The sequence below is a fragment of the Limanda limanda genome, chromosome 17 (genome assembly GCF_963576545.1).
Source record: "Limanda limanda chromosome 17, fLimLim1.1, whole genome shotgun sequence".
In the NCBI taxonomy this organism is placed as follows: domain Eukaryota; kingdom Metazoa; phylum Chordata; class Actinopteri; order Pleuronectiformes; family Pleuronectidae; genus Limanda; species Limanda limanda.
The window spans coordinates 16058686-16071342 of record NC_083652.1 but is presented as its reverse complement, the minus strand read 5'-3'; the positions used below and the strand labels follow the sequence as shown (position 1 = coordinate 16071342).

Below are 12657 nucleotides of genomic sequence, written 5' to 3'. Positions count from 1 at the left end.
AGATTCCCACATGGATTTGATCTGCTCTCCAGGGCTCTGTACCCGAGAGCTTCCTGTCAAAAAGCAGATCCTCATAATCCTCAATGTCGACGGCAGTTGCTGCGAACCGACTGAGCCGGATGTATGCGCTTGAATTAAGTCCCAGTTCACCTGCAGTGCTGGTTTGACTGGTTCCCAGAACTGAGAAAGTGATGAATCATGTACTTCTAACCTCATGCAGGACTGTGAAAGAGGTCCTGGCATTTTGTGTAGACGGACAAACTCTAACAATGATTCATTAAATGTGATGTGAATACAAATAAATGGGGTTTATGTGACAGTCGAAATATAGAAAACTTAATTAAAGGTTTGTTGTTACAGACAACATTTAACCAGACACTAGATTTTGAGGTGGAGATTGAAAATGTTTAGAAAGTTTGCTGATGTTACAATAAATGGCTTCAGGGTTGATTTAGAGGGAGGAGATTTTAAGGAAACTGTGGCTCCATTAATAAATAAATGTTGGAACAGAAATACTTTAGATAAGTGAACATTAGTGTCAGATTTGCATTATAAGTAGTTTTACCAGAATAATTCTGTTTGAAAGATTGCTTTTAAATGTAACCTTTAATCTTTACTGCATATTACGTTTGCACAGGCACAATAAACCAAGAACATTTCAATGAAATATCTCCACTTCTGAAAAAGGGATGACTGCAGTAGTCATGCTTATTCTCTATTGGAAATTACAGGCTGTATAAAATGATTCTCACCATTCATTCCAAACACAGCGCTATATGCAGCCTAGTTAGAGTCTGTGGAAGAAGGATTTTTCTTGTGAAGGAAAGAGAAACACTTTACAAAAACATTTTATTTGCTCTCCAGAGCAAAGCAGGTGAATTTACAGGGTGAAGTGTTTCTTTGCAAAGCTTTACAAAAGTACATTGTGTAGTTACACGTTGTTTCTTAGTGTTGTTTCAGACCAAAAGACTCCAGCTGGATAAATATGGGAATAAATATCCTTGTCCAGTTTTCAGTCTCATTCTCCTTGGTCAGCAGTGTTGGCGTCGACACTGACAGGTCCGTCCACGTGGTCATGCTGGACAGGTCCGTCCACGTGGTCATGCTGGACAGGTCCGTCCACGTGGTCATGCTGGACATCCTGGTTACCGTGGTCATGCTGGACATCATGGTTACCGTGGCGATCTGTATCATGATTCAGATCCGCATATTCTACTGACCCCTGCTGATAGGGGACAAAATAAATGAAATATGAGGCTCATGTGAAGAGAGTTGAACACAAGATTACTACACGACACTGTTTCCTCTATCCATCAGCATGACGGAGTGGCTCCTTGTAATTAACCGTCAGTGATTGATAACATCACCTCAGCTCGTTCACCTTAATGAACAAAGTAGTGATTGATTAACAAGAACAGCAACAGTTTTAGAATTTCTTACGCATTTGCTGAAAGGTTTACTGGAAAAGCGAATATGATTTGGAACCAACTAAACCAAAGACAAAGGTCTAACTTAAAGCAGCTCTTAATATCCAAAGGATTATGGAAGTTTTTGTTGATATCATAATCACGTATATAATGTTTGTTGAATGTCTGTAAATAGAACATATGCATAAATGTGCAGTCTAAAAGAGTCTAGGACACCAGTAAGACAATTGTGTTAAATAAGGGACTTACAAACTAAATATTAAAGTTTCTTTATGTTGTTTCTCAAAACCCTCTCCAGCTGCTACATCATAGTTTTTGATGCTGGCTTCTTGTTAAAGTTCTTCTTGTTTTTTACTCTACTCATACTATTTCGAATGGAAAATAAGTTTTTGCAAATTTTTGTCATCTGCACATCACAATATGTCCTTCTACAAACCAGTACAGTGACATGTGTATATCATGTACATACTTTTTTTATTCCAATGCCTTTTTAAAATATGTGTATTCTCTTGTCTACCTTATCTACCTCTTTATCTTGTGTTTCTATTTTTTATTCTTTCTACCTCAATATTTTTTATTTTATTGTATTGAATTGTATTCAAATATACCGGCTGCTATGACGACTTAATTTCCCTTATGGGATGAATAAAGTACTCTATCTATCTATCTATCTATCTATCTATCTATCTATCTATCTATCTATCTATCTATCTATCTATCTATCTATCTATCTATCTATCTATCTATCTATCTATCTATCTATCTATCTATCTATCTATCTATCTATCTATCTATCTATCTATCTATCTATCTATCTATCTATCTATCTATCTATCTATCTATCTATCTATCTATCTATCTATCTATCTATCTATCTATCTATCTATCTATCTATCTATCTATCTATCTATCTATCTATCTATCTATCTATCTATCTATCTATCTATCTATCTATCTATCTATCTATCTATCTATCTATTCTGAGGTGCCTACTGCTGTAAAAACTAAATGTCCCTGGTATGGGGATCAACAAAGTTGTATCTTATTTTATCTTATTAAATTACATAATTGATGCCAAATCACGTGATTTTTTAAGTATCATGAATTCATGATGCCGGAAAATAAAGTTTCTACACTCTCAGTTATCTGTGTGCAAACATTAAGAACTGTCACCAGAGTTTCAGTTTATTGTACCGTGTCTGTCCATGAGAGGTCACTCTGCGCAAAGACACAGAAGATTCATGACTGTATGTTTCCTGTTTGCATTATGTGGATGCACTGAATATGACACGTGTGCTGCTACTTACTCCATCAGTTGGATCCGGGACACCTGCAAAAACAAAGTCAGAGGACAAGCTCAGGAAACAAGAGGAGTCTGAGGGCTTGCAAACTCATCAGCACTAACAAAACCAGGGAGATTATCACATCTCACACACTCACACTATTAATTATATGCTAGTAAAGTCTCTTCCTATGAGCCAGCATGTTGCCAGAACGCAAAAAAAACAACCCAGACGTTATGTTCTCCTTGACTTCTGCTGCCTCACTGTGTGACACACGATGACGTGTGCAGAGCCAGGAGCTGTTAGGAACCAATGACCGAACAATGGACCAGAGTTTCCCTCTGGAGCATCAGACAATGGAGCGCGTCGGTCTGAACGGATGTAGCCGCTGTTTCGCTCTGATTGTAGGAACAGGAAGTTCTCTTTGATGGAAGCAGGAAGTGGACACCTGGCGAACGGGCCTTCTGTTTTCATGGGACATTCTTTCCCCAACAATGCAGATGTTTACACTCGGAGCCGATCCTGTTTCCTGGTGCCGCTCTTTTTTTTTCAAATGTCAGCCTGTGACCTGATTTCTCTCAGAGTGTAACAAGGGGGGGGGGGGGGGTTTGAATGAAGTGCAGGATGTCAGTCGTACCTTGCATGGACTTCCTCACTTCGCTGTACACCGTGTCCGTGCCCTTCTTCACCGGAGCTAACGCGGGAACAAACACAGAAATGCTTCGGGTTATGTTCTCAGGGTCACGTTGAATTAACGATAGATTATAATAATGCTCTGAGGGAAACTCACCTCTGTTCGGATCTGCCTCGCCGATACTCACCTCTGTGTACTGAGGTGCGGGAGCAGGCTCACTGATCTGGTCATCGGACTCTGCAGCACAAAGAAAGTGGCCACTCACAAAGTTCATTGCATTTCATATATATATATATATATATATATATATATATATATATAAAAAGAAAGAAATGTTTGGCAGGTGAAAATCTATATCCCTCTTATTGTTCACAGTTAATTTTGACCTATACCCACACCAGTAATAACTATTAATGCACATTTCATTGGTGAAAATAGTCCCAAACAAATTTACTTCTGTAATAAACAACATATTTCTGACCAATTTCTAAAGGCTGTGTCTTATATACTGAGATATTACGAAAAATCTTTCACATACTTAAATTAAAAACATGTTCTAAATAAAAAACTATTTGTCTGTCCAGTCTCTAATACCCACCAGAGCCTGATACATGTTCACTCCAAACACTTTTCCCCATAATTCCCGGTGTAACTACACAGAGAGAACAAGAACAACACCAGCTGTTGAGTCAGTATAATCTAAAACAAGTAGCATTTTTATTTGAGTTTACTTCAGCACAGTTTGCTGTTGCATTATCAGCAAAAGAGTTTTTACCATTTGCAGCCTGGTTGACCTCTGCCTGGGTGAGACTCAGCCGCTCTAGTTTGGTGCTGGCTGACTTCCTACTTCGAGGTGGACACAAAACCACAATCAGCTTTTTCAAACAGGAAGCTCTGGGCGTCACCACCCTTCTTGAACCTCATTACTTCACCTTTAGAACAAAGAGATTTTTGCTAAGAACAAGAACTCACACTGACAGATCGCCTGTTCTCTTCCTCCCACATACAAGGAGACGTGTTTTGATGGCGACAACGAGGACCAAGGCCAGTACGAGCACAATGCAGAGGCCGGCAATCAGACCTTTCTTCCAGCGGGCCAACTTCACTGTAGTGACACAAATATCGAAATTATATCATGATTTAAATGTAAAAAACAGCTTTTTAAAAATCTACTCACAAAACCTCAATATCTTCAGCTTGTACCATTCACGAATATGTGGTTTATCATAATTTCATTAACATTTAATTCCAGTCTTAGATACAAGGTTATATGTACTATGTTCGCTGCCACTAGATGCCGCAATAGCACCACTTCGACTAAAATGCTTAATCGGTGTTGCTAATTAAAACACTACCAGAGGCGCAGCTAAATAGACAGCTGCCATGCGGACTGGTAAAATGGATCGATTGCATCTCACAGGTCCGCGCCTCCGTTTGAGATACTTCAGTCGGTAAATGTTTGTTTTTAAAGGTTTCGTGTGTGGAATTTGGTGGCATCTAGAGGTGGAGTTGCAAATTGCAGTATCTGAATACTCCTTGCATCACCCTCCTGTTCAGAACATGTAGAGGAAACATGTTGGAGAAACATGATGGACTCAATGGATGAGTACCCACTTCAGATCCAGCTAAAGATTAGCTTGGAGCCATTTTGTTTCATAAACATGGAGGGCGAGCTGTTTAACAGGAAACCAGAAAACCCTGACACAACAAGATAAAAAAACATTACTCCTCTTAACAATAACACAATGAATCTTAACTGTTGTTTTCAAGAAGTCCTCACACAAGGACAGATGTGTACTCACATCATCACTGCTGTTACCTGAGGACCAAACCCACCTTTGATGCTGACAGGGTAGCTCCGTTTGGTTTGGTTGGCTGGGTTGCTGCTCTCACAGTAGTATTCCCCTTTATGCTCTGGCATGACGTTGCGTATGAAGTACGATTCCTCCAGTTTGTTTGAGTTCTCTGAAGCAAGAACTCCCGCGGTCTCTGCGTGATACCAGGTGAACGTTATGGGAGGAGTTCCTTTCTGGACAGAGCAGGTGAGGGTCAAGTCCTGCCCCTCCGAGACGTCCCCCATGCTGGGGTCTATTGAAAACACTGGTTTTGACACAGGCTCTGCAGAGAGTAAAATCCATATTAGACTTGCATCGCCAATGTTTTTACATTTGATCAAATGATTGTCATTATTCCTGCATCCAGCAAACCTATGACTTTGGTTGAATCGAAGAGCTGCTGCACTGATCCCACCACGGCAGGATGGGTCTGACTGTTGCTTGCGCGGCATATAAAGTTGTTTAAGTCCAAGCTCTTAAAGATGGCTGGTGCGTTAAAGATGGCTTGTTCTCCCGGCCTGCTCACCAACCTGTCTCCAATTAGCTTTCCAGGGCCATGTAGGGTGTACTTGATGGGCAGAGTGCCAATGTCACTGTGACAGAGCAGCTGGAAGCGCGTTCCCAGTACAAGCATACCCCCCACCACGCTTAGCACGGGCTTTGAAACAAGAACTGGGGATAGAGATAATTAGCCAGTTAGTCAATACAACGAAAACAACAAGATGCAGATGAACAAAACTTCACTTACATCTCGTGAAAAAATGGTTCAAAGTTTGATACAAGTGTTTTTGCTAGTTTAAGACACATTTGTAATTTTACCTCCTAGCGCCTGTTGCCTAAATAACAAGTACGTGAACCCTCCTGAGCACCAATGGGCAACTTAGACTGAGGAATAAAGGACATGTTGTCAGTATATACTATATAATATATATATATATATAGTATATAGAGGGTCAGCAAATGTGCATAATGAAGCACTGCAGAGACGTGCTCTCTCCCCCCTGAAAAACCCTCTATTACAATAGTACTCTAACAAAGTGCAGGCACACCTAGGTATTATGGGAGGTGGCAGTCGGACGGATTTACTGCATGTTATATCTTAAACACAATTAACAGATTATGATTAATTATGACACTTGTGAACCATGTACCATGTTCATCATCAAACAGGCAAAATGTGATTATTTAGATAAGCCCTAAAAGCACTTTCACTACGCACCTAAGATCATGATCTTAGATCCTTCAAATGAAACCCTAAGTGTCTTCTGCCCTGCTCACATCACTGTGAGGCTGTAGGCACAGTCGGAGCTAAGCAAAAATGATGTTGTTATGTATGATGCTTGTAAAAGAATTCCCTCCTTTTGTCATTCTTTCATTAGGTCTACAGGTAAGACATTATCTTGTTGCTTCATATAGTTTACTTTATCCTAGCACTTGCTAATTAGCACTAAACACAAAGTGAAGTTTTAGGCTGTCTTCTACAAATGTCCATAGAAGTGTAATTTCCCGACTCACCTTTTGCTTTAACAACAACCTTTGGGCTCTCTTTGACAAAACTGTGGCCAAGAGAAGAAATCAGGGCTTTGCAGGTGTAGTTGCCATTTCTACTCGCGTGTGCCACCATGATGTACGTCTGTGTGCGGTTAACCTCGACCATATCTCTGTAGATGATGAACACCATGGCTTTGTTGTTGATCCGCTCAGGAACGTAAACAGTGACAGAGCAGGTCAGTTTGAGGAGGTCACCCTCAAACATGTAAAGAGGCTCCACAGTCAGGCGTGGCTTTGAAAACAGCTCTGTTGGGGTCAGACAACAAGAATGAACCATGACACAATCTTAACACTGCACATGTTTTATTTTAAACGTAAGATAAGAGGACAAGTACTTGCCTTTGACTGTGATTTGTTGATAGGTCTCTTTCTGCACATTGCCCCACTCTGCCTTGCACACCAGCTCCCCTGAGTCGCCCTCTTGCGCTATGAAGCGGTGACTGAGGCTGACCTTGGCTTCCTTGAGGATCCTCCGGTCCCTCGTCAGGTACACGTTAACGTCTTGCAGTGAATTCACCACTTTGCAGACGACCTCTATGATGTCGCCCTCATAGACGGTATGAGATGGCAGCACGTTCATGATCGGGGAAATTTGAAGTTCTGCAAGACACAGCTCAGAGTAATCAGTCACACATCGTTCCTCTGGCAATCTGAGCTTTCCTGGGTGATGTAACAACTCTTTTTTAATCACCTGTGACTATCACTTGAATCTCAGTGCTGCGGTTGGAGTGTTGGGTCCCAGACACCATGTTGATCTCATAGGCGCAGTACAGGAAGTAGTCTCCGACGTTTCTCAGGACAAGCGTGGTCTCTGAGGTGTTACCTGTGGCTGCGACCTGCTTCATCCTCTGAGGCTCCTCGTTTCCAAATCTCTGGAAAAATCGGAATGTGAGGGGGCCTTTCTCATCCGGAGCACTGCAGGTGGCCATGAAGTCATCTCCCTTGTACAAGGTCCGCTTACTCAGAGACAGGACGGGGGTCTGCAGGCCTGGAGAGGAGAGGAAAACCCAGTGGGACAGGGGAAAGCAAAACCATTACTCTACATACTGACACTGGATCTTCAGATATAACAGAACACATTCATAAGCTGCCTGGTATGATGAATGTATCAAAGCTGGATGTGCGAAAACCCTGTATTGTGTGGTTTGAGTGTGATAAATGTTTGTTTGCTTTGCCACATTCATTACAAATAACTTATATTATTATTTTGAAACAATGATTCTAAGTGACTAAGGTTGTTTTGAGTCAAAAACAGTGTTTCCTATGGCAGAAGAAATCTAAATCATGTTTTTATGCCAAAAGAAATTCTAACATCCAAAATGTAAACGTCAATCTGCTGTAATGCAAAATTTCTAATCAAAGAAAGTAAATAAAGTCAATATTCCATTTAAAGCATCAGTCACAATACTTTCCTATTTCAAAAGTCTAAGGTCTGGGGTTTCCTTGTTCTTTTCACAACTTAATTAGCAAGTCGTAATTTCTATAAAACAACATCAAAAAATTTGATCAATAACTTTTTTTTTAAACTCTAGAATGCCTGGTTTAGAAATGGTTATTTGCAGCAGAAGGTATCTTCTATCTTATTTTGTGAAAAATGGTTTGCAGTCATATGAATTATTGGAATAACATACCACTATGATGATGAATGGAATAGTTTTTCTGGAATGTTATTACCTTTTTAGATCACACCACAGTGACCACACCAGACAAAAGCAATTATGACAAATAAAACTAATACAAAGAAAAGTAATATATTGTGCCAAGTTGTCGACTCGTTACCTCTGACATCGAGCTTTTCGCCGAAACTGCTTTTGCTCTTGTCTTTAACCGTGACCCGACATTCATAAGTTCCAGAGTCGGCGGCCCTGGCCGGGTTGAGATTGTACACGACTCTGTCTTCTGTGGTGATAGTGGAGTGGATGGGAGTATCGTCCTTTTTGAGCTGGAAAGTGTGCGTCAGGTTCGGGAGGTTTTTTTCGCTATTGACTGTGACCTGGCAGTGGATGGTCACTGGTGTCCCGCTCTCGACTGTGCTGCTGGGGAGGACTGTGAGGCCGACGGCATCTATAAAGTACGCTGCAGGTTCCACACAGACACACAAACATGTTACAGAGAAATCTTTTAACGTCTCCCTCATGGAAAATCAACACAAAAGACCGAAGCAGTAACACAATACCGAACGTTGGGTGTGTTGTTCTTTGCACAATAAAGGCAAAGTGGCTCCCTTGCCCTCTATGTGCTGCACAGTAAGTAGGAGGAAGGAAAGAGCTTCAACAAACAGCTTCTGACCCTTTTCCTCCCCCAGGGAGCGCTGTGTTGATTTATCGCTCCTCTGCTCTCCCTCAGCAACAACAACACGGTGTAACCTGCCTCAACAGCCACCGAACAATCACTTAGTCAACATCCTCAAAGTGCCGCTGCTGGTTTGGGCGCCAGCTCAGTGATGTGGAGTCACTGAAGCAGAGAATTCTCAGCCACTTTACAAAGAAATAATACGTAGACTGGGAAATTGCATTCTTGACATTAGAAATATTGTACTTTTATAAAATAGTCTTCCAATCAGCTATCTATTTTGCTTCGGGGAAAACATAGATATACCACCATGCCGCCCTTATTCTTTAGTCCTAATGCAACTGTTTCATCTGCATAAAACTGTGCAATAAGGACAATTCAGTGGGTTATGCACCTGACTATTTCTAAGTACTACTACTACTACTACTATTATTAAGTATTTACAACCTCCACTTCACAACAGATGTCATGTTATTCAGAGAACTTCAGAAGTGATTTTGTTAACTTTGGACCTCGAATCAAGAAAATAAGCTGCATTCTCCTGTTTTCAGGTTTTATGCTAAGCTAAGCTAACCAGCAGCTGGCTGTGGCCTCATTGACTGGACAGACATGAGAGTGGTGACATCGAGCACTTTGCACAAAGTGTATTTCTCCAACATTTGTATTTATGCATATAACACATCATCATTCTCTACACCCACCTAGTTAGGAATCCACCTTATTATAGTAAGCAAAGAGTTTGAGAACTATTAAAGAAGCGAGTTGAGCCAATAGAGAGAAATACCCAGCTTCCGACAGGACCACTGAAAATAGCTTCAGTGAATCACATGAAAGGCTTGAAATATCGATGGGGTCAGGAGTGCGTAATACAACGTACCTTTTCTTATCAAAAACTATGACAAAAGACAGACGTGTGAGGTATAAATAGCTTCTCGTCTAATACAGCGAGGAACATGGTGACCTCAAACTGTCTCAACACTGCAGAAACCCTGGCCCACATTATTCCAAACAATAAACAGATATAAAGATGTGCAAGACGCAGTTATACTTACATCCCTGTCCTCTGGCCAACGGAGCTGTATTTGGAAAAAAGGAGAAAACCAACAAACGTCAGGATCAGGAGATAAGTTGCTGATGGAAAAAAGTGAAAGCAGCACAACAGTGGGTCCTTACACAGGTGCAGGAGGCCGGTGAGGAGGAGCAGCAGCAGGTTGGGGGGTCTGGAGTCCATCCTGAGCGATGGTGGTTCACTGCTGGGAGATTGAAATACGGCTGCAGAGGGACGACGACACAGGGGCAGCAAAGGGCAGCGAGAAGAACAGGGGAGGGCCGGAGGAAGTGAGAGGTGGAGTGTGAGGAAGAGAAACTCTTCTAGTTTGTTTTGCAGTGCAGTAGGGGATGATGAGGGGGGGCGGGGGGCAGGGTGGTACTCGTCTTATCATACATACTCCTTGCGCTGCTTGGCTGACCAGGAAATGGCTGCCACTTCCTCAGGAATCAAGCGTTTTCATTGTTTGTATTAGTGAACGAGGGAGGAGAATTTCAACAGGGTTGCATGGGAGGCTTTTAGAAACCTCCTGTCCCCTCCTCACTTTCCTCTCAGCATGGATCCGGTCTGGAGGCTTCTTACATGGTTTTACACCTAATGATGAATGACACACATCTAGACCTGTCTCTACATGTGGTTATATCGGAGATTAGATGGTTGCTTTTCCAGCTATAGATCCAAAACAACCAACACTGCGAATTATGCACCAACCTAAAGGCTGCTCTCATACCCACGAGCTCACCTCTTAAATTGTTAATATCATCTGCAGTTTTCTTTTTACTGGGCTGCAGGTATGCCTGCTGAGTAATGATACAATCTCTTATCCGATATTAAGTGTAAAATCCAAACGCACACTGTTTTGACAACACCACCTTACACCCCGTGTGTAATCCTCTCTCCGGCGCTCCGTCTCCCCTCTTGTAAAAACTGAGAGATGAAACTGTGATGGAGCCCCTGAATCATTTATAGGCTACAAACTAAGATCTTAGCAGCTGCCACACTTTAACTGCAGAGAGTGGAGTGATGATTTATAAATGATGTATACACACAGAAAAAGGAAATCATCAAGTGTTTGGGAGATTTTATGGAGAAATACACAACGTAGGGGAGAGTCCGATTGAAATATTATGGTCTCTGTCCCTCCGAGTTGATGAGATTCAGACTTGTGACAACGTAAAGGTTATTCAAGCTTCTTACAAGAACTCAACTCATGTAAGATCACAAAGAACAGGAGATGAAGAGCCCTGATCAGAAAGAGTCTCTGTCTTTAATCCCCCCCGGCGTGGGTGTGTTTGCTACACAGACTCTTGCATATTTGCTTTCACACAGCAAACAACCTTTGCACCAATGTATGGTCTGTGTCATTTTGATATAGGAAGTTGGAAAAGAAAGCAAAGAAAGGTCAAAGCAGTTCTGCAAACAAATGTTAGGCAAAGTTAATAACAGGATGTACACTGGTGGAGGAACTCTCCTTAAGAAAAGCATGTTGCATTTGTATCTATCCGAGTGTGGAGCATCCTGCAATCCTCAACGACAACCACTAGGAGGCGCTGAACCATCAAAAATAAAGGGAGTCCTTGAAAAACCCTCATGTTCTGCAGCTCCATCTGCATAGTTCATTTGTTCTACCTTCCACACACACATATAACACACTGTACACAGGTGTGGTGTTGCTTTTAGAGAGCTGTCATGGAGGTGCTGCAGAGGTGACCTCCGTTAAAGGCCATGCCAGTCCACCATTAACCGTCCAATCTGACCTAACACTGCAAACCATGAATGTTTGCTGTGAGCATCAGGGCTGGTTCTGCTGAGGTGGAGGTAAGAGGCTGTTTAGAGGCAGTAAGGAGACTTTTTATAGATGCTTCTGCGGCTGCACGCTGCCTCAGCAGTGCACGTTGGTTAGGGGCCGTCCCTGAACATGCAGAAGGAAATAAAGAATAGAGACGCCTGAAGAAAGCAGCTGACATCCTTTTCACCTTTAGTGGAATAAGAGTATTGATCACAGATGTCATGCGGCGATGTGTGGGGGGGATTTTGGGATATTAGAGGCATCCTTTTCAGTCTCAATAGGTGTAGTAAACATTTAATCACATCCAACACCTTTAATGGTAACTTCAACATAACTACGTGTTATTGAGAGAAGAAGAAGAAGAAGAAGAAGAAGAAGAAGAAGAAGAAGAAGAAGAAGAAGAAGAAGAAGAAGAAGAAGAAGAAGAAGAAGAAGAAGAAGAAGAAGAAGAAGAAGAAGAAGAAGAAGAAGTTTTGCAAGAGACCGAGCAACACACTTAGGGGTGTGTGCTGCGTGTAGAAGTTAAGGTGAAGTTAACACTATTTATTGCTCAGTTAGAAGATAGTACAGTAAATGAATCTTTATAAATGACAAGTGTTGAGGTCGGGATAGAAGATAGAAGATCTGATTCCATTATTTTTTCACTTACTTACACCCAGGATCCTCAAGTGACATCAGCCTCTGCAGGCTTGTGGATGGGTGATATATACATACGTACGTAGTCTATACATGAGTTTGACTCCATCTTTACCGCCACTGAATAGAAATGCAAGTTAGTTTAATAACAAATCTCGATCC

General features: G+C 41.6%; 1 protein-coding gene across 4 annotated transcripts; it reads right to left on the bottom strand.

The window, feature by feature from the left end:
* Window positions 1-832: 832 nt before the first annotated feature.
* Window positions 833-10306, bottom strand: pecam1a (platelet and endothelial cell adhesion molecule 1a). 4 transcript variants are annotated; one of them, XM_061090088.1, is made up of 15 exons: window positions 10196-10306; window positions 10075-10098; window positions 8510-8806; window positions 7422-7718; window positions 7070-7330; window positions 6695-6976; window positions 5552-5851; window positions 5181-5462; window positions 4317-4449; window positions 4120-4190; window positions 3943-3996; window positions 3501-3581; window positions 3348-3404; window positions 2735-2757; window positions 833-1225 (listed from the first exon to the last, which is right to left on the bottom strand). In XM_061090088.1, the coding sequence occupies exons 1-15, from the start codon at window positions 10251-10253 to the stop codon at window positions 1019-1021; spliced, it is 2427 nt and encodes an 808-aa protein (XP_060946071.1). In that variant the 5' UTR covers window positions 10254-10306; the 3' UTR covers window positions 833-1018. The 4 variants fall into 4 exon arrangements, with proteins under 4 accessions (XP_060946071.1, XP_060946073.1, XP_060946069.1 ...); XM_061090090.1 differs by having other exon boundaries at window positions 4120-4187; XM_061090086.1 differs by having other exon boundaries at window positions 833-1222; window positions 10196-10287.
* Between the last annotated feature and the right edge of the window lie 2351 nt (window positions 10307-12657).